Consider the following 27,819-nt stretch of genomic DNA (forward strand, 5'->3'; position numbering starts at 1 on the left):
TCTTTTACTATTATAATTTTCCACATCCTCATCAAAAGGTCCAGTTGTTAAGTCTCCAATCCTTTGAGTAATTCTGCTGTTTAAGTCCCTAAGGGTAAAATAAATATCTTGGTTATCTCTACATGTCTCCATCAATTCACTCCTCTGCATCCTCTGCTGGAGCATATGTTTCTTTGATTCCTATTACTATGGCATAAATATTGAGTGCTACTTTTTAATAACAGCTTATTGACTTCCTTGTAGCTTTTAATAAAGTTTTTCATTTCTTTTTTTTTTTAATCCACAGAGAGACCCTAAGTCACCTTATCCATGCCACTCCAGATGTATAGATTACCACCTTGAATCTCATATCTGGTACCTTTTTTTTTTTTTTTTTTTTTTCTGTTAAAGCCACTAAATCGGAGTTTTTATTTGCACATCCTTTAATTTTCTAGTTAAACTGGGTATTTTCCATGTTTCAAAGCTTTTGTTCATAACCAATTTTGTTTCCTGAATTTCTGTCCAATTCCATTTTTCTTTTCAGAATACATAGCAGTAATTTTTTATATTTTTTTATACAGGAATGGGGTGCTGACCCTCTGCTTAATTCCTAACCTGGAAGGCCAGAATATTATTCTTAAAACGCATTATCTCCTAGCCTGTGGGAGACCAACATCAGACTGTACAGGCTACATAAAGAGGTTAACATCAAGGACCTCTACTTGTAGAAGGATTGCCTTCATCCTGATTATGAGTTTCTTCTGTCCATACAAAGAGAGCTTACAGTAAGATAAGGAAAGATCCCTAGCTCCCAACTACTCTAATAACATCAGGGTCAGAAGTTGGTCAAGAGAGACCAGACAGGAAAGGCAAAAGAAAGGGGTTTGTCTCAAAATAAATGGAAGATGAGAGCAAACCTGGCTGGGAGACCATAAGGATACCACCACCACCTTTACTATCAAGATGATAGTCCTGGGTTCCTGTTGCTCCCTGGATCATTTAGTATATTTGGACTCCTGTATATATGGTGATATCAGTGTTCTCCTAGAGGCCCTGCTTTTAATTGTTTTTATACATACTGTGTGAAGTAATTGAGACTTGCTTCCATGGACTGTTCTCCAAAGTCAACATGTACTGGGAAGGATGTTTTAAAAAAATAAATATTGCTTTCTGCCATTATTAAATTTGTAAAATGTCTTAATTAAAGATATGGCATTTGCAAATGAAAATGTGCAGAAATAATTAGCAAGGCTGCATTACATGCACTGGCACATGCATTTCATTGAAATCATGCTGTTTCAAATCTTTTTACATCATGAAAATTATGGAAACAACTACCATGTTAGAGTAAAACTTTAGTTTAATATAAACCAAAATAAACACTTGACGTTTCAACCAGTTATGCTATACTATAGCATACCATGTAGATTGTAGTGCAGCTTGTTTCTTTATATATATTTGTATACTCCAAATGATGGTCTTAATGTGAAGGTCGAAACGTCGAGTGTTTATTTTGGTTTATATTAAACTAAAGTTTTACTCTAACACGGTAGTTGTTTCCATAATTTTCATGATGTATTCTGATCACCATATAAACATGAAGGAAAGGATTGAAATCTTTTTGATTTTGTTGCTTTATAATTAGCACGTTCAACTTTATATACAAACACTGAATAATCGTAATTATGAAAAGTTGATTTTTTTCAGCTTGACATAATAAAATATTATTGTAAAGAAATATATTTGGCTTTTCCTATTTTTTCAGAATGATGTCCCTGTGATATATCTTCCTCTTCACCGTAGTCATTTAGATTATATCTTAGTAACGTTCATTTTGAGCATGAATGACTTGCAAGCTCCACTTGTAGCTGCTGGAGATAATTTACTTATTCCATTTTTTGGGTAGGTACTAGAAGTTTTAATAAATTGTATAAAATTAATTTTATTCCCAACTTATTATAGTTCAACCATCATTTCATTAAATTGTAGTACAGAGTGTTTTTCACCTACTCCTTCTTCCACATCTTTATGAAAAGATTTTTCCCCTCCATTTTTTGTGAAGTGGTAGATGAAACCTACATCTGTAGCTCAGTTGGTGAAAACCACTTATTGTTTATTAAAAATCCTATATACTGCACAAATGTTTGTAAAAGCCAGGTATAGTAAAGCTCATAACATCATATTTTAATAGTGTTGTCTTTTATATATAAATATGTTGTGGAAAGTATTTGAGATGGCTGATTAACCCCAAAGGATGGAATTAACTATTCTTGTTAATTTTATGACTATTAGTTTTGTTCCTATGTCAAGGACAAAATTCTTCAAGTGCAAATACACTAGTGGCCAAAATTGTGGAAACCTTTTGGAAAAAGTGTATTTCTGAGGTTTGATGGCTCATTTTTGTTTGAGTAATACCATAAAATTATATATCAATGGAAAGATAATTTAATCAAGAATGTAATGCAATAACTTTTATGAAGGATTTTTTTATTAGAACAGCAGTTATAAAGAAGAAAAGTGAAGCACATAGAAAAAATGAGATATACAAAAATTCTCACAATGTGAGTTAATATTTAGTTGGGTAACCTTTAGCGTTAATTACAGCCGTACAACGCCTTCCCATGGAGTGAACCAAGTTTTTTAGTTCTGCAGCTGTTATAATGTGAAACCAAGATTGAATTATTGCTTCTATTAATTGGATTTTATTGGTGGGTTGCTTCTAACTAACAAGTTTCTTTAGTCGGCTCCATAGATTTTCGATTGGGTTAAGGTCTGGGCTATTCCCAGGCCATTCCAGCAGTGGAATACAATTATCTTGAAACCACTTTTTGCACACAGCAGCAACATGACATGGAGCTGAATCCTAAACGAATCTTGTTTCCATTTTGAGGATCCCGTCAACCCACTTCAGTCCTCCATTAAGTGGGTGGCAGTAACGGTCACAGGCATTCATGGCTGTGGTGGGAGAACAGCTAACCACTTGGCAAACCAGGCTGGCAAATTACATGCCTATGTATATGAGTACTATGCCTCTGTATTAAGCAATCATCATATATTAACATCATTGTTTTAATCGAGTGCCCTCGTTTCATCAAGTAGAGTTATTATCTTATCACTTTTACATTACAGATTTTATTATTCCCTTAATACAGTGTTTCTCAAACTTCAAATATCTGCGTACCCCTTTTTAAATTTCATTATTACCAAGTACCACCCCTTATCAAAATAATAAATAAATTATTTTATTTGAATTTATGTTCATGTAAACAACAAATATGATTTATTTTTAATAGAACAAAATTTGGAATAGGTTCCTCTTCATTTCCAGTCCACGAAAATCCACATTTCAGTAATTCATATCATACTTACAAAGAGTTTTCATCCTCTTCCTAGTTGGTTCTCTAGAAATGTCAGATGACACACCCTTATCAATTTCATTTGATCCAGATGCAATATCAACGTTTTCTTCTTGCTTACAGCTACTTGTGCTATAGTGCTCTCTTTTGGGAGATTTTATAAATCCAATCTTTAACCAATGATCCATATGTAAGAATTTGAAAGCTAAAAAGAAATACCTTATTTACTTGAATATAACTCACTTTTTTCCCAAAATTAAAGCCAAAAATTCATGTTGTGAGATATGTGCGGGGATTTTCGGAACTAAAGTTTTCAGAAAAAAACTGAAAATGGTGCAAATTACCAAGAAGCTTCTACTCACTATCACTACTTTTGGCATTTAGAACAGTTTCTGTGTGCATCGTCAAAGTCATCTACCCAAATAGCATCATCTTCTTTCCCATTATTTCAAGCAAAAATTACCAGTAATTTATAAGACTTGGGATACGTAGAGCAGCGAAGAACTGCATGTGATTGGTGCGGTATTAAAAGATCGTGCTAACCAAAGACAAATTAGTATTTCAACAGTTGAGTTGAAACTTCAACCGAATTCCATAATATCTGAAACACATTCACGATGGGGTGGTGTCTAGCAAAGCCATATGTTCCACCGGCAACATATGGTTTTGCTTGAGCAGTTTCTGTTGGGGGGGTGGGGGGGGTGGATGTGATTTATTAGTTATTCCCAGTTGTCTCTAATTGCACTGTTTGTTGAAAAATATGACTCCTTTACTCCTTTATACATAGCCGAAAATTGCCACGTACCCCCCCCCCCCACACACACACAATGACCTTTCGCGTACCCTCGGGGGTACGCTTACCACACGTTGAGAAACACTGCCCTAATATATGTGTTTTTAAATTTTTACAAGATTGAGCTTTATTATTATTATTAAGAGAGACCTCCATGGAGTCAGGGACTCATCGAAAATTCACATACTACATGAATTTCTTGTTCTTGAATTCATTCGCACAATATCCAATGACAGTCCATTCCAATAACACACTGCTCTGTGAGAGAAAAATCTAGATCATACCCCTTTCTTCATGAAGTTCATTCTCAGCTTCCATGAATACCTTCTTGTCCTTTCCCCACCTTCCATAAAAAGTAAATAAATCCATCAACTGAAATCTTGTATATACCTTTCAGTAATTTGTAAGTCACAATCATATCATTCCTCTTTGTCCTGTTTGCTAGTATCTGCAGTCTACAAATTCTTAGTCTGTCTTCATAATCAGTATTTCATAATCATGATATCGTTTTTAACACTTTTCTTTGCACTCTCTCTCTCTCCACTGTATCAGAATCACAACAGAAACCTGGAGACCAGACCTGTGAGCATTAGTTCAAGTGAGGTCTTATGAAGGCCTTGTAATGAATCAAAATGACATTCTTATCTTTATGTTTCAGCATTGTAGCGATCCTCTGAGTTGCATTTGCAATCATTGCTACATGGCTCTGAACTTCAACTTCCTATCTACCAGCACTCCAAGATCCCCAGCCTGATCAGTTTCTTCTAGCATAATCCCACCAATACAATGCGACATTGGATATCTGATCATGCCAAAGTGCATGACCTTACATTTGCTGATATTGAACTGATATTTTTCCATGCTCACAATTCCATCCTATTCAAATCATTCTGTAAGTGCTGCATTCCTAATTATACTGCCTATCTTTGTCATCAGCAAATAGCTTTGTCACCTATTAAATCCTTCCCAATATCATTAATGTACAGATTGAATAACAGTGGATCAAGGACTGATCCTTGTGGTACGGCACTAGTTATTTTAAATCTTGCACACTCACATTCCCCATATAATACTTTTTGATATCTGTCAATCAAACGTCCTGTTATCCATGCTAATGTTTTATAATCCAAGCCCATATTCTCATTATTCATATTTACATAGATCATATTCACAAACATCATTGAAGAGAAAATGAAGGAATTTAAAAACCAGAACCAAACCTTGGAGTTTCAACAACACATCCTGAAGAAAACATTCATTGGTTCATCTAAAGAGGCAGTAAAGATAGAAAAATCAGAACTCCGTGCTGGATTTGGGAATTTAAATGCAGTGAAGGAAAAGAAGAAAGCATATCAAAAGTTCCTGGCCAGTAAATCAGCTTCTGCTCTTAGAGAATACAGAGAAAAATATAAAAAAGTGAAGCAGTGTGTAAAAACTAAGAAAACAAAAATCACAGGAAGACTTTGGTATCAACATAGAAAATGAATATCAGGAAGGTGACAAAATATTCTGGAGGCCATTAAAAAAAAGGTTACAAATGGAGAAAAAGGTACTGTAAAAGGAATCAGAGATGATTATGGTGACATGAAAACTGAAGATAAAGATATTTTTGAGATATCTGGAATAATTACTTTGAAAGGCTGCTAAATGAAACAAGCAATGTCATCATGGTGGTAGAAAATTCCCAACAGGAATTCATATCCATCCTTGAAGTAGAGAAATTCATCAAAAACTTGAAATGTGGAAAGACAGCTGGAGTAGATGAAATTCAGCCAGAAATGCTCAAATATGGAGGTATAAAAGTTTTACAATGGCTACATTGCATAATTCAGAAGGTCAAATTCCAGATGATTGAACAGAGCATTCATCTCTAAAAAGGGAAATAAATTTGAATGTGAGAATTACAGAGGTATTTCCTTACTGAGTGTTCCTGGTAAGATTTATGCAAGTATACTTGAGAAACAGGTAACGAAAATTGTGGAAGGGATACTTGGTGAAGAGTTTCCCTTCAAGCTGGATTTAGGCCAAATAGAAGTTGTCAGGATCAGATTTTCACTTTAAGACAAATAGTTGAGAAATCTTGGGAATATAACAAGGATTTGTATTTATGGTTTGTTATCTGGAAAAGGCATATGACAAAGCGGCAAGAGAAAAGCTTTTCAAAACGCTAGAGTTATATGGTTTAAATGGGACATTATATTGGGCAATTCATAGAAGTGAAGGAGGTACATGAAGATGGTTTAATGTTAAATCAGGTGTGTGACAAGGATACACATTATCTCGACTGTTATTCATCATATATCTGATATAAAGATTGGCGATGTTAATCTTTGCTCTTTACTTTATGTAGATGATGTTATACCTCTGAATAAATCCAGTATGAGTCTTCAAGATTCCCTGACTAAATAGAATAACTGTTGTAATAAATAAAAGTTGGTAGAAAATCAGCAACAAAAAGACAAAGACAATAAAATTAGTCAGAAACAGTGAAAACATTAATTGTATCGTGAATGGTGAACCTATAGAACAAGTAAAACATTTCAATTATATATTTGGTTTAATCCTTTATCCAAGTGTAAGCAAACAAAGCTTGCACCTGAAGTATTTCCAGGACTGGGGCAACTTGTGGTAAAGGTGGTATAAGCTCTCATCACTTGCCTTAGTATCTCCCATGATGCTTTGAATCATGGGAGATACTAAGCATAGATAATTAAACATCTCCATGCGTACATTAATGCATAGCATTATACATGTCCGCAAGGAGATTTGCTTTGCATTATGGGAGATACTAAGGCAAGTGATGAGACTTATACCACCTTTACCAAAGTTGCCCCAGTCCTGAAAATACTTCAGGTGCAAACTTTGTTTGCTTACACTTGGACAAAGGATTAAACCAAATATATAATTAGTAGCATAGCCAAGTGAAAAAACTTCCATCAAAACATTTCAACTATTTAGGCACAATTTTTAGTGAAGATGGTAAATTAAATATCGAAATAGACAATAGATAGCTGGTATGGTAGGCAGTTTGATGAATAAATTTCTATGGAATAAGGTAGAAATTAGTCGAAACACTAAATTAGTTTTATAGATCCCAGAGCTGAGTTAGAAATAAAACACACCTGATCAAAGACTAGAGGCCTCTGATATTAGAGTTCTAAGAAAGATTAGTGAAGTGAATAGATGGCATCAGTGACAGTATCACATTAAAAATGAGGATATTAGGAAAGAACTTGCCTTTGTTAGTATTCAGGAATGTGTTAATAGAGCTAATCTTAGGTGGTATGGTCACTTAAACAGAATGGTAGAGGAAAGATTAGCAAAACAAGTGTTCTTTGCCAGGTTGGCAGGAAAAAGACCCAGAGGAAGACTAAGATCTAGATGGATTGATACAGTAAAAAATGTCTTAAAAGACAGAAATATAAGATCTGATAATGGAGTCTTGACTGATAACAGACTAATTTGGAAGAAAATTGCTGATTGGAAGTTAGTAATGGTGTAACTTTCTCATCTAGTATTACCATAATTATCCTGTATACCCCCCCCCCCCCTTTGAGGGTACCATATAAGGAATTTGATGATGATGACGACTTATATTCTTCAATGTATGCAATAATCTTCCATACTGTATTCTGTTAAAAGCCTTAGTAAAATCCAAAAGTATCATGGAGTATCAATTCCCCCCTTGTCTAACTCACTGGTAACATTATTATAGAATGTGAGCAAGTTGCTGAAACATGAGCACCCCCTTATCAAACCTTTCCACTCCTGCTGAATCTTCCTTGTTCTGAGACTCAAATTATGTAACCTGGTTAAAGGAAAAGCCAGTTCAGCTGAACACGCTTTTAGCATCGGTGCTGTTATCTATGCTGTTATTGCTGAATTGTTATTCAGCTTGTGCAACAGCTCTAATCCGAGTTTCTTCATTCATTGAAGAGGTAGCAGTGAGTGCCATGTTGCATACACAAAGTTGATAGTTTTTAGCCAAATGGGTACTCATTAGTTGAACAACCTCTTCTGCACTCATCACCCTTGCACCATCTGCATTCAGTAGAACTATTCTTTGATATTCAATCTTTCTTTTACTCGCAGATGAATGATAGAATTCTTTGGGTTTGTCTTTAGCATGTAGGGCCAGTTCCTTTTCATACTCAGACCTAGCTTTCTGCATACCAGTTGTGACTCATCTGGCCTGCTGCTTATAATTTTTTTTAACAATATTCCTTCCCCGTCATCCTTTTCTTACGAATCCCTTGATGAAAAACATGACTATTCTGCCTCCAGTTGATAACAGTGACCATGCAGTTCTCAATTAGGACGTGGCTAAGTTTATGAATATTCCATTCAGAAAAGTTTACATGCTGAACTACAAAGTAGGAAATTATGACGAACTGAGTAGTATAGTGGATTCTGCGCTTGGTATTAGTTATTGGATTGGAAAAATATCGATAGTGCATAGGCAGTGTTTAAAAAATACTTAAATGATGCAATATCAGAGTGTGTCCTTGGAGCTCTAAAATAAATAGAGGAAGAGTGAAATTTATGTGTAATCTAATCTTGCTTGATTAGATTACACATCCATTGTGAACACATCTAGGGTGTTCCCATGCTTAACATCTTTCAAAGATTTCGCTTTTCTAGAATTATCATAAACCTAATAAGGTCATTACCCTAAGAAGAAGTGGCCCAGCTAAAATTAAGCAGAGGTTTGTTGATAATGGAATTTGCTTATACGTAGGCTGTTCAAGAAGTAATAAGACTATATTTATACAGAAAACAGATTACCTTTAATCGTCATCATTTACATGGTCTTTTTCGAAGCAACTACCGTGACACGCAATGCATTTGTTCCAACGTTGCATCCACTTCTTAAACACATGTGAAAGTCCGTTTTTTGAGAGTTTCAAAACTGCCTCCGCAGCTTTTATACATGCTTTGTTGCTTTCGAAATGGCGGCCTCTTAGTGGTTTCTTGAGCTGAGGAAACAGCCAGAAGTCGCACGGTGCGAGATCAGGACTGTATGGAGGGTGTGGTAGGATATCTGTGTTGTTCTTCTGCAAAACGTCCACGTGGCCTTGCATTATTGTGGTGAAATAAGAAGCCATTCTTCAGCAATGGATGCTTCTTTTGACGTGCTTGATGATAATCGCTGCTGTGTTGATCATTGCCTCTGTGATGGATGTTGAAGGTCTTCCCTTATGTTCAAGATCTTCCACATTTTGCCTTCCTTCCTTAAAAGTTTTATGCCAGCGAAAAACACTTGCCCTCAACATTGCTTCATCGTGGAAAGCTTCGCATATCAGGTTAAAAGTGTCCGATGCCGATTTTTGCTAATGCACACAAAATTTAATCACATAACGCTATTCCAAGGACGCTTCCATTTCGAAGACTGGTTGCTCCTCGTAGACGCACCACAACAAGCTTGCGTTTAGTCATGTGACACTCTGGCACATCAGCCTGTATACGCCATCTATCAACCTCTTTTGTTAATACAGACAGCAACATTTCTTTATTCCACAGAAATTAATATTGTGATGAGTGGTTTCGCTACAGTAAAATTAGTCTTATTACTTATTGAACAGCCCACGTATTTTTAAGGAGTTGTAATTCTCATAAAAGGAGAACTTGCTATATTTTATGTTGGTATGTGTACACATGCACTCACATATATACAGTATGCCAGTTTTTTACCTGCATGCCCATGGTTTTCACCCTCTCTGAAAGAGTTTGGGGAACACCTTCCACCATTACATGTAATGAATGATGTGAGACAAAATTGGTAATCCAATTAAAAAGGGAAGAAGGCAGACTATAAGGACACTTCGTTGAGAAGAAACATCATCATAATCAAATTCCTGCCATGTACCCACAAGGGGTGTACAGGATATGACAGTACTACATGAAAAAATTATATCATTATTAACTTCCTATCTACAATTTTCCTCCAAATAAGTCTGTTACTTGTCAAGACGCCAACGTTATCAGATCTTATATTTCTATCATCAAAGGCACTTTGTACCGTATCAATCCACCTATATCTTGGTCTTCCTCTGGGTCGTATTCCTGCCAACCGGGCAGAGAACACTTGTTTTGCTAATCTTTCCTCGCCCATTCTGTTTAGGTGACACCATACCACCTGAGATTAGCTCTGCTAACGCATTCCTGGATGCTGACAATGTCAAGTTCTTTCCTAATATCCTCATTTTTAATATGATATTGCCATTGATGCCATATGTTCATGCCTATAATCTTTCTCAGGACTCTCATATCTGCAGTCTCTAGTCTTTGGTCAAGTGTTTTACTTCTGACCCAGTACTGGTTTGAACACTGTCTTGTATATAGCTAATTTAGTGCTCTGACTAATTTCTCTCTTATTCCATATGAATTTATTCAATTGACTTCCCACCATACCAGCTTTGCTGATTCTGTTGTCTATTTCTATATTTAATTTACCATCTTCAGTAAAAATCGTGCCTAAGTAGCTGAAATGTTTTACTTGTTCCACAGGTTCTCCATTCACAACGAGTTGACATTTTCAATGATTCTGCCTATTTTCATTGTCTTTGTCTTTTTATTGCTGACCTTCATACCATATCTATTACAACAGTTATTCAATTTAGTCAGAGAATCTTGCAGACTTGTAGCGGATTTATTTAGAAGTATAACATCATCCGCATAAAGCAAAGAGCTGACATTAACATTTCCAATTTTGATATCAGGTTTAATACCACTTTCTTTCATAATGTGATCCATATAGATAATGAATAACAGAGGGAATAATGTACATCCTTGTCTCTCACCAGATTTAACATTAAACCATCTTCCTGTACTTCCTTCAATTCTAACTGCTGACTTACAACTCAAATAAAGACTAAGTATTGCTTGATATAATGCCCCATTGACACCATATAACTGCAGCGTATTGAATAGCTTCTCTCTTGGCACCTTGTCATATGCCTTTTCCAAATCGACAAAACTTAAATACAGATCTTTGTTATATTCCCATGATTTCTCGACTATTTGTCGTAAAGTGAAGATCTGATCATGACAGCCTCTATTTGGCCTGAATCTAGCTTGTTCTTCACCCAGCTTTTCTTCCACAATTCTTCTCAACCGTTTCTCAAGTATACTTGCATAGATCTTGCCAGGAACACTCAGTAGTGAAATACCTCTTTAATTCTCACATTCAGTTTTATTTACCTTTTTATATATGGGTACTATGAGAGCTCTACTCCAATCATCAGGAATTCGTCCCTCTGTCCAGGCTTTCTGAACTATGCAGTGCAGCCACTGTAAGACTCTTATACCACCGTACTTCGGCATTTCTGGTCGAATATCATCTACTCCTGCTGCCTTTTCACATTTCAAGCCTTTGATGGCTTTTTCTACTTCAAGTATGGATATGTATGGATATGTTTTTTACCACTGTGCTGTCATCACTGCTTGTTTAATTTAGCAGTTTTTCAAAGTAATTACTCCATACTTCAAGGATATCTTTTTCTCCAGTTGTCATGTCACCTTTATCATCTCTAACTCCTTTTACAGCACTCTTTCCTCCATTCCTAAGCTTCTTCAACAACCTCCAGAATATTTTGCCACCTTCTTGATATTTATTTTCTATATTCTTGCCAAAGTCCTCCCATGACTTTTGTTTAGCTAGTTTTACACAGCGTTTGGCATTCTTGCATTTGTCTCTCTATTCTCTAAGAGCACATGCTGACTTATTTGACAGGAACTTTTGATATGCTTTCTTCTTTTCCTTCACTGCCTCTTTAACTTCCTGTGTCCACCAGGGAGTTCTGATTTTTTTATCCTTGCAGACCTCACCACATGCCTCTCTGGCAGAATCAATTAGGATTTTCTTCAGAGTTTTGCCACTGAATCTCCAAGGTTTGATTCCTGTTCTCAAACTCTTTCATTTTTTCTTCAATAATCTTTGTGTATTTTAGTCTACAGTTCACATCTGAGAGCTGCTCAACTTTTATTCACTTTAGTTATTCTTTTCAATGTGAAATTCAATTTTATCCTGCTCAAGACTAAATAGTGATCACTTCCAATTTCAAATCCTCTGTACACTCTGGTGTCTTGCACCAGGGAGAAAACATCACTATCAACAATAACATAGTCAATGAGACTTTTCTTATTCCTAGCCTCTTCTCTCCATGTGAATTTGTACACATTTTTATGTTGGAACATGGTGTTAGTAATAACCAGTCCATGTCCTGAGCAGAAATTCAACAGATATTTCCCATTATTATTAGCTTTGCTCTTTTCTCCAAATTTTCCCAAAATATTTTTGCATGTCTCACAATCATTTCCTACTCTGCTATTTAGATCCCCAACAAGGACCAGCTTTTCCTTTTTCATTGTGTCAGTTGCTTTTTCTAAAGCCTCAAAAAATTCCTCCACTTCTACCTTAGTATAACCTTCTGTGGGACCATAGGCACAAATAAGTCTCATTGTCCAGTTCCCCATTCTCATATTTGCCCACATTACTCTACTTGAGACTGACTACCATTCAAGAAGATTAGCCTCGTATTTTGTGTTGAATACTATGGTTACTCCTTCTTTTCCTTGAACCTTGATGCCAAAAACTGTATCACTACCTCGGAAATGTTAAATGCAATAACACAGGTTTCTCCAAATCTTTCCATTGCTAGGAGATGTGCTGTGAATCTTGATTGGCGAAATCCATATGAATGTTATTGATTATATTGCACTGCACTATATTTATTTAGGTTTGCTCTCATGTTAGTATTTTGAATGTGGTGAGAAAGCAGAGGAAAATACTGGGGGAGGATACTTTTAGACGTGTTGCCCATAGAGAGTATTCAATTTCCATGTCATTATGAGGCCTCAACAGTGCTCTTCGCATACCATTACTCAGCCTTCCTCCAGTGTCAAAGAGGTTTATTGTTGAATTACCTTCGCCATTAATTTAAATAACACTGAGGTGAAGGGGAGTGGAGTGATAGTTTAATGGTGGACACATCACTTTTTTTTTTCTTTTTTTTTCTTTTTTTTTTTTGAAATATCTGTATTATGTGCTTGCTTCCACACTGTAGGATGGATGTCAGTTGAGAATAATTTATTAGTTTGGGAATATGTCTCTTGAGCACAGTTGATGGGATTCCAATTGGGACAAGAAATCGTTTTGGTATCCAAGTTGATCATATTCTTCTGATATTATCTTTCTGGCAGAAGGTATGAAATTCAGTGTTACAGGTGGAGGAGGAGTGATTTGCTGTGGTTATTTATGCACGAGTTAGATAAGAAATGTGATGCCAGTAGTTATGTTTTAGCTTTAAGTGATGTTACTATTCTACCATCTTGGTGAGAAAGAGGATGAAAGTACAGATGGACAAAAGTTGTACCCAAACAGCTTTTGCAGAGAAGAGAAGACACAATTGCTATTTGTAAAGGTGACAAGTTTTCTATATTTATCCTTTATCACAATCAAACTTAGCTCTGCTAATAATCATTTTGCAAGTGTTGCAGGCTTCAGTGTAAACCATGAGTGAAGTTTTTGGAGTTTTTATCTTGAGCTACCACAATGTGCTGCTATCTTTTCTTGGAATGCCTTGATGACTCACTTCAGAAAACTGTTAATTTGAATATAAGGTGGTAATGTTAAATGAGTTGGGAATAATCACTTTCATTCCACTATGCATAAATTTTGTAACAAGATCACAAATATCTGGATATGAAGAAGGAAAGTAGACTGACCTTGGAAGGGAGGAGGTGTAAAAAGGCTCAGATCTTCCTTCTTGACATTGTTGTGCCAAACAAAGTACATGAGGTTGTGAATAGCTGAGAGAAGAGCATTTTACTTGATTAAATTTAGAGAAGCTGATAATTACTAAGAAGAGAGTCACCTCAGTCACTAGTATACCTGGAAGGAGAACTGGTTAATGAAAAATCCAGAGTGTTGAGTGAGTGGAGAGAATTGTCAGAAATTCTGTTTGGGGTACAAACATTATGCTTTAAAGTCAGTGCTTATAGCAAATGCTCTGCTTCTCTTCCTATTTGGTCAGTGGAAATGAAAAAAAAAAAAGCTAGTTAGACTGGAGAATTTGTATGGCAGGAAATCAAGCTTCTAGGATAAAAAGTTGAGGTCAGAATGATTTTCCGAATTAGAGACAGCAAATGAAATGCATTATTATTATTATTATTATATGGTGTTATGATGTTTTTTTGTTATACTATGTTCTGTTACTTCTTAATTATATCCTATCTTATTCAAAACCTTATTCAGTCAATCAAAATTCCTGTCAAACTGCTCCATTTGTTATAAAGTTTATTATTATATCTGTCTATCTATCTAAATAATTCCTACCAACTGTGCCATTTGTTATATCTCCTTCTTACTTCTTATTTCTCGTTATTCTTTATATATCTTTCCCTTTTATAAACATGCAAAATCTTTGGCCTCTCTATAGTTTAACCATGTGTAGGTTACTTAATGTTTAGGGCTTTGTCCTTGTAAGGGACGTGGCCATTAACATATTTTCTGAGACAGTCCACCCGATAAGCATCGACAAATTTATATTTTAACTGCGCCAGCCAACACCGAGGATAGATGAGACTCTTATCCAGGATAGCTCTCTCAGAATGATACACTGTAATTAAGTTCAGTGTCTAATCTCTGTTCACTAAATTCTTAAATGCAGTCATGGTCCGCTTTGTTTAATCATACACGTGGGTTCTTCCCGCTAAGTTCGATAGTAATCGAACTTAGCTTTACGTCACGGCATCCAGCTCCCTCTATTACATCGCACGTGCGCTTGTTATGTTTTTCTTGGAAAGCACTCTAGTTTCTCTTTCTGATAACTTCTATCCCCCCCGGTATATGTAACACTGGATGATCAAAAGGTGACCCTTGGACTCTGGCTTACAGGTTTTGCTACCTTATAACATATGAAATGGGGTTCTTAAATAAATTTAACACTTTAATTAATTTCTTTATCTGACCCTTATGCATAACAGGTTAGGTCTTACAATTTTCTTTCATTTGTTATACAATTTCTTACTCCTATTTTAGTGTTATATACATAAAATTATCTTTCCAATATATAGCCAACACACCACATTCTCTGCCTATGTTTAAATAAAGTTATTCGTGAATAATTAAATAGTAGTTCTTTTACTTGGTTTATTCAGGACACAACAATGGGCACCTCCATGGAGTCTGAAGACTCATCGCAGGAGACCCAATCTATCCACACAATCTATTACGTCTCCTTGAACCCATTAACTGACAAAGCACTCACAACTGTCTCTGGCAACCCATTCCACTCATTCACAACTCTCCAAGCAAAAAAATTAGTTCTCACACCCCTACTGACCACACCTTTATTCAACTTCCAGAGATGACCCCCTTGTTCTGGTTCCTCTAGCCAAATGCTGAAACATTTCTCCTGCATTTATTCTATAAAATGCTTTAAGCAACTTAAATGTTTCTATCATATCCCCTCTTTTTCTTCTGTCAACCAACTTCTGCAATCCACACACCTTTATTCTGTTCTCATAGGACACAGGCCACTCACCATCTTGGTCACTTGCCTCTGAATCCTCTCCACTGCTTCCACATCCCCAAGAAACCCAGGGGACCAGACTTGAGCACAGTAGTCTAGATGTGGGTGTATCAAGACCTTATAAAGAAGAATTACAACTGCCTTATCTCTACTTGTTAATGGGTTCTTCCTCTAAACTTTAACTCTCTGTCTACCACCACCACTCCTAAATCTCTGGCTTTATCTATTTCCTGGAGTACAGTCCTCTTATATTCTTCGTTAGAGTGCCGCCTTTTTCAGAGCCCCTTTTGCACACGACCTATATCTTTTCACCCCTTGAGCTCTTCCCTTGCTTTCCCGTCGCTGCTATGCTCTTGGATTCATGGAATATGTGTCGACGTACGTTCCGTGTAAGCTACTGCCGCTGGCATTACACTGAACACATGTACTTGTATACTTTCTAAGAATTGTTTACTTAATACCTATCTGGTCATTTTATACAGCTAAATTGAGGCTTAAATTAATATTAACAAAATTCCTCCTTTAAAACATTCTCTAATTCGATCTTAGTATAATCACAACAGATTAAAATATCATCATCAAATTCCTGCCATGTACCCTCAAGGGGTGTACAGGATATGATAGTACTACATGAAAAATTTACATCATTACCAACTTCCTATCTACAATTTTCCTCCAAATCAGTCTGTTACTTGTCAAGACTCCAACATTACCAGATCTTATATTTCTATCATTTAAGGCACTTTGTACCGTATCAATCCATCTATATCTTGGTCTTCCTCTGGGTCGTTTTCCTGCCAACTTGGCAGAGAACACTTGTTTTGCTAATCTTTTCTCTCCCATTCTATTTAAGTGACCATACCACCTGAGATTAGCTCTGTTAACGCATTCCTGGATGCTGATAATGTCAAGATCTTTCCTAATATCCTCGTTTTTAATATGATATTGCCATTGATGACATCTGTTCACGCCTCTAATCCTTCTCAGGGCTCTCATATCTGTGGTCTCTAGTCTTTGGTCAAGTGTTTTACTTCTGACCCAGCTCTCAGATCCATAAGTTAAAACTGGTTTGAACACTGTCTTGTAAACAGCTAATTTAGTGTTCTGACTAATTTCTCTCTTATTCCATATGAATTTATTCACTTGACTTCCTACCATACCAGCTTTGTTGATTCTGTTGTCTATTTCTATATTTAATTTACCATCTTCACTAAAAATCGTGCCCAAGTAGCTGAAACGTTTTACTTGTTCCACAGGTTCTACGTTCACAACGCAGTTGACATTTTCACAGATTCTGCCTATTTTCATTGTCTTTGTCTTTTTATTGCTGACCTTCATGCCATATCTATTACAACAGTTATTCAATTTAGTCAGAGAATCTTGCAGACTTGTAGCAGATTTATTTAGAAGTATAACACCATCCGCATAAAGCAAAGAGCTGACATTAACATCTCCAATTTTGATATCATGTTTAATACCACTTACCTTCATAATGTGATCCATATAGATAATGAATAACAGAGGGGATAATGTACATCCTTGTCTCACACCAGATTTAACATTAAACCATCTTCCTTTACTTCCTTCAATTCTAACTGCTGACTTACAACTCAAATAAAGACTAAGTGTTGCTTGATATAATGCCCCATTGACACCATATAACTGCAGCGTATTGAATAGCTTCTCTCTTGGCACCTTGTCATATGCCTTTTCCAAATCGACAAAACTTAAATACAGATCTTTGTTATATTCCCATGATTTCTCCACTATTTGTCGTAAAGTGAAAATCTTATCCTGACAGCCTCTATTTGACCTGAATCCAGCTTGTTCTTCACCAAGCTTTTCTTCCACAATTCTTCTCAACCATTTCTGAAGTATACTTGCATATATCTTACCAGGAACACTCAATAGGGATATACCTCTGCAATTTTCACATTCAGTTTTATTTCCCTTTTTATATATAGGTACTATGAGAGCTCTGCTCCAATCATTGGGAATTCGTCCCTCTTTGTCCAGACATTCTGAACTATGCAGTGCAGCCACTGTACGACTTTTATACCACCATACTTCAGCATTTCTGATCGAATATCATCTACTCCTGCTGCCTTTCCACATTTCAAGCCTTTGATGGCTTTTTCTACTTAAAGTATGGATATGTATTCCTGACTGCATGCCTGGTCATTGTTTTTTATCACTGTGCTGTTATCATTGCTTGTTTCATTTAGCAAATTTTCATAGTAATTACTCCATACTTCAAGTGTATCTTTTTCTCCCGTTTTCATTTCACCTTTATCATCTCTAACTCCTTTTACAGCACTCTTTCTTCCATTCCTAAGCTTCTTCAACAACTGCCAGAATATTTTGCCACCTTCTTGATATTTATTTTCTATGTTCTTGCCAAAGTCCTTCCATGACTTTTGTTTAGCTAGTTTTACACACCGTTTAGCTTTCTTACATTTGTCTCTGTATTCTCTAAGAGCACAAACTGACTTATTTGCCAGGAACTTTTGATGTGCTTTCTTCTTTTGCTTCACTTCCTCTTTAACTTCCTCTGTCCACCATGGAGTTCTAATTTTTCTATCTTTGCAGACAACTTCAGCACATGCCTCTCTAGCTGAATCAATCAGGGTTTTCTTCATGGCTTGCCACTGAATCTCCAAGGTTTGGTTCCTGTTCTCAAACTCTTTCATTTTTCCTTCAATAATCTTTGTGTATTTTAGTCTACAGTTCACATCTGAGAGCTGCTCAACTTTTATTTGTTTCAAAAGTTTTCAATATGAAATTCAATTTTATCCTGCTCAAGACTAAATAGTGATCGTTTCCAATTTGAAATCCCCTGTACACTCTGGTGTCCTGCACCAGGGAGAAAACATCACTATCAACAATAACATAGTCAATGAGACTTTTCTTATTCCTTGCCTCTTCTCTCCATGTGAATTTGTGCACCTTTTTATGTTGGAACATGGTGTTAGTAATAACCAGTCCATGTCCTGAGCAGAAATCCAACCGGTACTTGAAATTATTATTAGCTTTGCTCTCCAAATTTTCCCAAAATATTTTTGTATGTCTGACAATCACTTCCTACTATGCTATTTAGATCCCCAACAAGGACCAACTTTTCCTTTTTCATTGTGTCAGTAGCTTTCTCTAGAACCTCAAAAAATTCCTCCACTTCTACCTTAGTATAACCTTCTGTGGGACCATAGGCACAAATAAGTCTCATTGTCCAGTTCCCCATTCTCATATTTACTCAAATCTCTCTACTTGACACTGCCTGCCATTCAAGAAGATGAGCCTCGTATTTTGTGTTGAATACTATAGCTAATCCTTCTTTTCCTTTATTGTCATTTCCTGAATATAACATTTTGTATTTATTGCTCAGAAAGATCTCACCAGTTTTTTTCTTTTTTGTGTCAGACACCCCTATTATGTCGATTTGGTACTTATCTAATTCCTCCGCTAGCTCCATTTCTTTGCCATTCAGGCTTCTTATGTTGATAGTACTGATCTTTAACTGCAATTTTTTATATAAAGTGAAGAAATTTCACTTTTAATTTCAGCTGATGTGCAGGTATTTCTCTTTGTTAGTAAGTTTAGTATGTTAGATGCTGGATGAATGATTTCTCTATAAGATTCCTTCACTCAGGATCTAACACTTCTTCCTAAGCATGTCATAATCACCTGTCTTGTAGTTCCACGAATATCTTTTATTGATAGAATATTTCTCGTGTTTTACAATTTCTCAAGTCAAGACCATGTGGTCACTTTCACCAATTGGAGGCAATGTTATCAACTTGGTTATGGATAGCTTTTCTGATCCTATGACCAGGTTCAATACTCTTCCATCCTTAGTCCCCTCTATCACATGCTAACTTAAATAATTATCTCTCAGCCGGTGTATAAATTCTATTTTCTTTGTGCCATGTGATCTTTCTTCCTTCCAGTCTATATTTCCATTGTTGAAGTCCCTCCATAATAAAAACTCGACCTGTACTCATTGTACTAATTTGGTGATGCATATCTTCCGGATCATCTGTGGAATTCCCTGGCCTATATCAACAACTAACTGTATGTTTTGTCTTACTGGTCTTAATCTCACACCAGATTACTTCAAATGAACAGCCCCTCCCACCTCTCTCCTATTCTCTTTGGTTGCAGTTCATCTGCTGTCATCAACAGTACTTCCCCCCTCCCCCCATCCTATCTTCTTTTTATCTTCCCTGACTAAATCCTTCACATTCAATCCCTGTAACTACATCATCTGCTGTTAGCTAGGTCTCACTAATGCTTATAACTTTTGGCTCTTGTTCCTGATACTCTTCGCATTACTACAGGTAACCTTCATATAATGCGGTACTTATACAATGCAGTTTCTATATAACACTGTCTACAAATTGTAGTGACCCTTGTTCATTGTACAACGCGGTTTCGATAAAAACACAGTCTACAAATTGTAGTAACCCTGTATCTTTTCATATGTTTTTCACTGTGCGACTTGAAAATCAAATTTTATATTCTTTATATTTTTGTCTGCTCGTATCGTGCATGTATCATGCATTTATATTAGGGGAAATGCATGCTAAATACCTTTAGCATGCATGCATGTACATCAATTGTTTACTGTGTAAAGTGTTTTTTGTTGAAAATTGTCTTTGTTTTCTGCAAGGAAAGGGCATTAAAAATCACAAATGTGTTAGTCTCAAGCTGATCACTTTATTTTCTAGTAAGTTTTCTATGTGATCTGAGTCTCACATAACACGATTTATATAACATGGAATTTCTCTGGAACCTAACATCCGTGTTACACAAGGGTTACCTGTATATAGAAACGTCAACATCCCTTTATTCCCCCCCCCACCCACCCACCTTTACTTTCTGAATTGACTAACCTATTCAATATTTTTGTTTGAGAGACTAAATTCCTCACTTGGTTCATTCTCACACTCATTTGCTTCATGGTTGCCTTCACACAAACTTACTTCCACCTTAATTGCTTAAGCTTCACTGAATTTGCATGTCATCATGCTTGGTGAACAAAGCTCTCTCCAGACATCTAATACCAAAACTATTCAGTTCATTCACATTGTACAAATCCTTCTTTCCGTCACACAAATTCTACATCATTCTTTTTGCGCAATCTAAATGTAGACTCATTGGCTATCAATACCCTCCTCCTCAGTTCACCTCTATCATAGCATGGTAGGAGACTTACAATCTTCATCTTCTCACTCTTCGGTTTTGCCTCTTGTAATAACTCCTTTATATCAGTTTTAATAAGGGAATACCATGAGCAGACATATAAATACAAAATTAATAATGGAAAAACTCACATAAAAAGATTATTTAATAGTATAATTTTCGCCTGCGTGTCACAGGCATCTTCAGTACATTTTAAGCTAAAATTAAACAATAACTGACAATTCCAAAGAGCTCCACCTAAGTAGCTAATATAAGATAACTAAAAAGGTCAATAAATTTCCTTAAAAAAAAAAAAAAAAAAAAAAAAAAAATTATATACAATAAAAAGTTAGGAAAGATTAGCTGATTTATAAAGTACTATCTCCCATGAAGGGATAGACGTAAACCATTGGATCTGTTTAAGTTAGGAGTGTGAAGTAAAGTTTCACATGTTTCTTTATAAAGCCGTTCCATGAGGAACTGACTTTTGTGAAGGACTCTTGTCTTTTTCCAATGAACTCTATGTCTAGTGAAGATGGCATGTTCTGTTGGGCAGATTACTTGCTCTTGTGGATTATCTTATTTCGGACAAAAAGGAAGATCTGCCTCTATTCAGCTTGAAGAACACCAGTCTTATATTCAATATCTTGACCCTCATCAGTCTGAACTTGCAGAACATGCCATCATCACTAGACATAGAGTTCATTGGAAAAAGACACAAGAGTCCTTCACAAAAGTCGGTTCCTCATGGAACGGCTTTATAAAGAAACATGTGAAACTTTACTTCACTCTCCTGACTTAAACATATCCGATGGTTTACATCTATCTCCTTTATGGGAGATAGTACTTTATAAATCAGCTAATCTTTCCTAACTTTTTAATGTATATATATGTGTATATATATATATATATATATATTTTTTTTTTTTTTTTAAGTTAGGAAATTTATTGACCTTTTTAGTTATCTTATATTAGCTACTTAGGTGGCGCTTTTTGGAATTGTCAGTTATTGTTTAATTTTAGCTTAAAATGTACGGAAGATGCCTGTGACATGCAGGCAAAAATTATACTATTAAATCTTTTTACGTGAGTTTTTCCTTTATATCCTCGTTCATAGAATACTTCTCACCTCTCAAATCACTGGTACCAACCAAGATGATCATTGCTTTGACTTACTTTTTTGCATCCAGATGGCATGGCTAATTAGCCATGCCATCTGGATGCAAAAATTCTATGAGGGAGGATGTAAAAGAGTTATTACAAGAGGCAAAACTGAAGAGCGAGAAAATACCGAGAAACTCAGGAAACACGATTTTGTTATACTTTTGTTTAGTACTGCCCTGATTAGAGTCTCCATACAGAATTTTCTTCTTAACTTGTTTTTCTTGTTTGTTCGGTCAATCTTTATTATTCCTTCAGATCACCTGCATTCTTTCTTTTTTCAGCCCTGCTTAACTGTTGCCGCTTCTGCAGTTTTTCAATTTCATGCTTTCTCCTATGAAGGATAACATTTAAGCACACTATTTCTTTATTGATATCCATTTTGTTCTCCTCTATTTCTGCAGCTACACATTCAACATTATTAACATCATTTTCCATCTTATCATCGGTATTTGTTGCGTTCTCATCACCTAACAGACACTCACTTTTAAAATACTTAATACATATTCTCTCTTCAGTTTCAACTTCGATATATTCTTTAATTTTCTCGATGCATACACTGCACTGAATAATATCCTGCAAATTCAAATCACCGGACAACATGGTCTTTGTAGAAAGTTTTTTACCTTGGGTATCTTCTTCTTTAGTATTCTCAATTGAGCAGGTTCTTCTTTTATTAGCAGAAACTTTCCTTCCACTCTCTTCTGTTCTGAGCCTTCTCTTTCAAAGTTGTGTACCTGTCTCCATTGAGCATGTCATCTAGCATTGTTTTCCTTACTCTTCCTCTGGGTCTTTTTCCGTCTATTTTTCCTTCGATTGCATCTCTGATGATTCCATTCCCTCTCAGAATATGTCCGATCCAATTTCCCTTGCTTCTTTTTATCCTCCTCAACAGACTTCTTTCTTCTTCTACTCTTTTTAAGACCTCTTCATTAGTTATTTTATCTGTCCATTTGATTTTTTCCATCCTTCTCCAAATCCACATCTCAAAGCTTTCCAAGTTTCAGATGCATAGAGGGCAACACTCCACACATAACATTTTATTAGTCTTCTCTTTAGGTTTCTATCCATTTTATTTCTGAATAAATTCCATTTTCTATTAAAGGCATCTCTTCCCATCGCTATTCTTGCTTTTATGTCACTTTTACATCTTCCATCACTGCTAATAACACTTCCTAGATATTTAAATGTCTTTACTTGATTCAAATTTTCCCCATTTATTCTGATATCCATATTTGCCTCTTTCCTTGCTATTTTCATCACCTTTGTTTTTCTGATGTTAATTTTCATTCCATAATTGATAGAGGATTCCAGTAATCTGTTCAACAGATGTTGTAGTCCTGTTTCAGTGTTTGATAATAATGCCTTATCATCTGTGTATCTTATTGCAAAAACTTCCGAATTCTCCAGTGCTTCTTTTAACATTGCTTCAGAATACATGTTGAACAAAATTGGTGACAGAGAACAGCCTTGTCTTACTCCTCGTCCAATGATACCTGGTTCTGTTGTACCATATATGTCTCTCACCATGGCAGTTTGTCCCATATATAGTGAGATAATTAGCCTTCTGTCTTTCCAATCTTTTCTATTACTTCCACCATCTTATCCCATTTTACATAGTCAAAAGCTTTCTCAAAATCTATATAACAGATGTTAACTTCTTTATTCACTTCTAGGCTTCTTTCACTTACTATTCTTAACGGTCCAATCGCATCTCTTGTTCCCCTACCCTTCCTGAAACCAAACTAATCTTCTCCAAGAAATTCTTCCACTTTAGATGCAGTTCTTCGTATATATACCTTGGTATATACCATGTTAAATATACCAAGCAATTTTATAAGCTAGGTTTTAATCCTTTTTCCCAACTAAGTAAACAGACAAGTAAGTCAAGTTTGCACCTGAATGTAGTTCAAGTCTGAGGCAACTCGTGGTAAAGGTGGAGTTAGCTCTGATCACTTTCCTTAGTATTTTCCCCTAATGCAAAGCACATTCCCATTCAAAGATGTATGATGCTATGCATTAAAGGCAATGGCACTACCCAGACTGGTTTTGACCTTTAATGAGGTCTCGTTAGTGAGAGCCAGACCTAAAAAATGCCAAGGTTGAAGTAATGCAGAGCTTATAAATTTTACCTAAATTTATGAGAGTAAGGTGCAGAAAGTTTTTTACCTTGGGTATATACTATGTTAAATATACCAAGCAATTTTATAAGCTAGGTTTTAATCCTTTTTCCCAAGCAAGCAAACAGACAGTAAGTCAAGTTTGCACCTGAACATAGTTCAAGTCTTAGGCAACTCGTGGTATAGGTGGAGTAAACTCTGATCACTTTCCTTAGTATTTTCCCCTAATGCAAAGCATATCCCTTTGCGAAGATGTATGATGCTATGCATTAAAGGCAAGGGCCACTACCCAGACCAGTTTCGACCTTTATTGAGGTCTCTGGGTAGTGGCCCTTGCCTTTAATGCATAGCATCATACATCTTCGCAAAGGGATATGCTTTGCATTAGGGGAAAATACTAAGGAAAGTGATCAGAGCTTTCTCCACCTTTACCACAAGTTGCCTCACTCTTGAACTATGTTCAGGTGCAAACTTGACTTACTTGTCTGTTTGCTTACTTGGGAAAAAGGATTAAAACCTAGCTTATAAAATTGCTCGGTATATTTAACAACATGGTCTTTGCCACAATTGTTCTTCACATTGGTACCATGCTGAAAATCTCACAAATAATGAGACAAGGAAATCTTAATCTACAGAAGATCAAAGAGAGGAGATCCAAAAATATGCTCCCTTCACAAAGAATATCAGATTGCACTAAAACATGACTACTATGTGGTGAATCATACAGTTTAATTATTTTGGGGCAGCAAAGATGGCAGTAGTGGTTGTTTTGGAAAATATTTGGGGTTTGGTCAAAAACAGAAGGGCAGGTTTGGCGATAGTGATAGTACATATAATTTAGGTTGGTGGGTATGCCACAAATATTTGAAATGAATGTAGAAGAAATTTTTTGAAGAAGGTTTTTATTTTTATTTTTTGTTTTTAATTGCATTGACACTATATTTATTTAGGTTTGTTTGCTGTCATGAGTATTTTGAAGGTGAAGAGAAAGCAGAGGAAAATATTATGGGAGGAGATACTTTATTTGCCCATAGAGCATCCAATTTCCTTGCCAGAACATGACCTTGCAGTGCAGATGATAGCAAGTCTGTGCCAGCTGATCAGAGGCCTCCTAATGTGTTGTCATCTGATTCAGTCCTATACATCTGGTGGCCAGCCTTTGGAACTGCTTTACTACTGTACTCTCAAATGGGAGAAGTTCTGGATCTTCACAGTATGTTTGACATGCTTTTTAAAGGGTGACAGTGTTAGAAGATCTGGACACAGTGGAACTTCTGCTATGGGAACCAAATATGGCAACAACCACTTCATGTACTCAATAAGCAAGGTGATTTTCTAGGAGCATTGAAGGGCATCTACCACCTTTGGGTTTCTGTGGCATTTCCTCCAATTAGGAAGGTGTTCCTTTACAGTCGGCATGTTGTTGAAATCGTATCTTATCCTGAGGAGATATGATTGACTTAACTGGGAGAGGTTGTATATTATGCATTATTGGCTCTAGTGATTCATATTTAGTCAGAAGTTTGTCATCATCATCAAAACCTCTGCAAATTAAGTTGTGTTCTGATGAGGATGCATTAATATGTGAATTTGATCAGATATGAAATGAACCATTTAAATTATTATAAAATATCTACCATCAATTTAATACTTAATGGTATCTAGCAGTCATCTGGAATTTAAAAAACTCCAGTTTTTTTGCTTCCTTCTCTCCTGTTCAAACACTTTCTTTTTTTTCTTATTTCAAAAGACCAGGTTCATCCTTGGTCTCTTCCTGGTGCATACTGCATTCCTTGTTCATGTGGTCTCTGTCTGATGAATACATTTCAATTTCCATGCCGATAATTACTGTCAGGCTGATGTTGTTGTCGGACTGGACATTCAACTGAGGTGAGAACTTATGAATTGCATATATTTGTGTCAACTTTTATGCTTAGATTAAGTGACTGTGCCAGGAATACAGTTTTTTTTGTATTTCATTATAATTCTTGATTGCAAACGTTTTAACTTTACAAGATTATTCATAGAATCCTGTAAAGATTTTTTGTATCAATCTCTCATGTTTTGGGAAGCGTGTGTGTATATATATATATATATATATATATATATATTTATATGTGAAAAGTTTGGAGAATGTGTAAACATGATTTCTCAACTTATTCAAATTGTTAGGTTTTAGTTTTGGTTGCCCTGGCAATGCTACTGTGACACAAGAGAAATATTATATTTTAAGTTTTGTGATAATGTTACATGGGTATATATAAAAAAAACTGTTTTTTTTTAAACTGCTGTATTTGATCTTTTTGATTATTTTATTAACACTTAACTGAATTTTATTATTATTATTAGGAGTTTGCTGAGAGGACTAGGAGCATTTTTTATTAAAAGAAAACTTGATTTAAGAGAAGGAGAAAGGGATTTGATATATAGGGCAGTACTCCATTCGGTAATGTCTCTTTAATATAAATATGAACTTTTATAGAGATAAAAGATAATGAAACAGGAATAATCAAAATTTTTACATGCTTTGGTGTTAATTTTGCATGAAATTTGTCATTCTCTAAATTACCTCATACTATACCAGAATGAAACAGTATACTGCATGCCTCCTGTGATCTTTTGTTAGGAAAACATAAAAATATATATGTTCTACACTCTCTCATATTCATCTGATATTTACCCTACAAGGTGGAAGTAATAATGAAGTATAAGTCTATACTTCATTACCTTCCAAAAATAATAATAATAATTAAACTGGTGACCCACTTCAATCACACAAGCCCATTAGTGATCAGTTTTTTAATCAATTTGAAGACCTAAACTGTTAATTATCATCCACCAATACATTGTGTAAACAGAAATTAGCAGATTGCCATATCCATATCTTCTACCTAATTTGCCATGAAAAGGTTTGGAGAAACCTGTTCATTTACTTCTTGACATTTTTAGGGCATTTGATGATATCTAGCATAGTCCCACTCAGCAGACTACTGCCCTCTTGGTCTGCCTTCAACTCTTTGTAGTTAGACAGTCACTTCCTCTCTTCAGGCCTTACTATTTACAGAAGTTCCAGGACACTTCTTTTTTTATTGCCATCTTTCTTTATACATAATGATCTCTAGAAATCTTTAAATCCTTCCCATGTTTCTGTTGATAATAGTATGCTCTGAATAATATAAGCACGTAAACACAAGAAAGATATTTAATTAACCAAATATTTCGGTCTGGAAATAGCAGACCATCTTCAGTGGCACTACAAGAACAGTTAAAAAAATAAAAAAAAAAAATAAAAACAAGGTGGAATACTAACAATAGATCATTTAAAAATAGAACAAGCCTTGTGATGTTATATCACTAAGTATTAAACAGAATATTTTGAAACAGAGACATGATTGAAATAAAGGTATTAATTAATAATATTAAATAACATAAAATTAATATGAATTAATGAGTTATCCTGATTAGACTTTCCCAGATTTTTGATATAGATATACAGTCATTCCGCTTCAGGTTAGGACGATGGAGTAAGGCCTCTACGCTTTCTTTGAATAAACGTTCAAATTTATAACAGGATCTATGTAAGAGGCAAGTTTTTGACCAAAGGATGTTATGGTTAATTTCAATCCCATGCTGAGCCAATCCAGATTTTTCAGGTTTGTTGTGATGAATGGAGGATTGATGTTCTTGGATTCTGTTTT

The 27,819-nt window shown here is 35.6% G+C and overlaps 1 protein-coding gene across 4 annotated transcripts in view; it reads left to right on the top strand.

Moving 5' to 3' along the window:
- Window positions 1–27,819, top strand: part of LOC150110513 (glycerol-3-phosphate acyltransferase 1, mitochondrial-like) — a 297,539-nt gene that overhangs the window by 159,327 nt on the left and 110,393 nt on the right. For all 4 annotated transcript variants that reach the window (XM_090394365.1, XM_090394374.1, XM_090394356.1 and 1 more), the window contains exons 9-10: window positions 1,745–1,881; window positions 26,471–26,567. In XM_090394365.1, coding sequence (XP_090250491.1) covers window positions 1,745–1,881; window positions 26,471–26,567 — 234 coding nt within the window. The remainder of the gene's footprint in view (window positions 1–1,744; window positions 1,882–26,470; window positions 26,568–27,819) is intronic.

This window comes from Typopeltis vanoorti, chromosome 1 (genome assembly GCF_054136105.1).
Source record: "Typopeltis vanoorti isolate ZY-2024b chromosome 1, IOZ_Tvanoo_1.0, whole genome shotgun sequence".
Classification (NCBI taxonomy): Eukaryota; Metazoa; Arthropoda; class Arachnida; order Uropygi; family Thelyphonidae; genus Typopeltis; species Typopeltis vanoorti.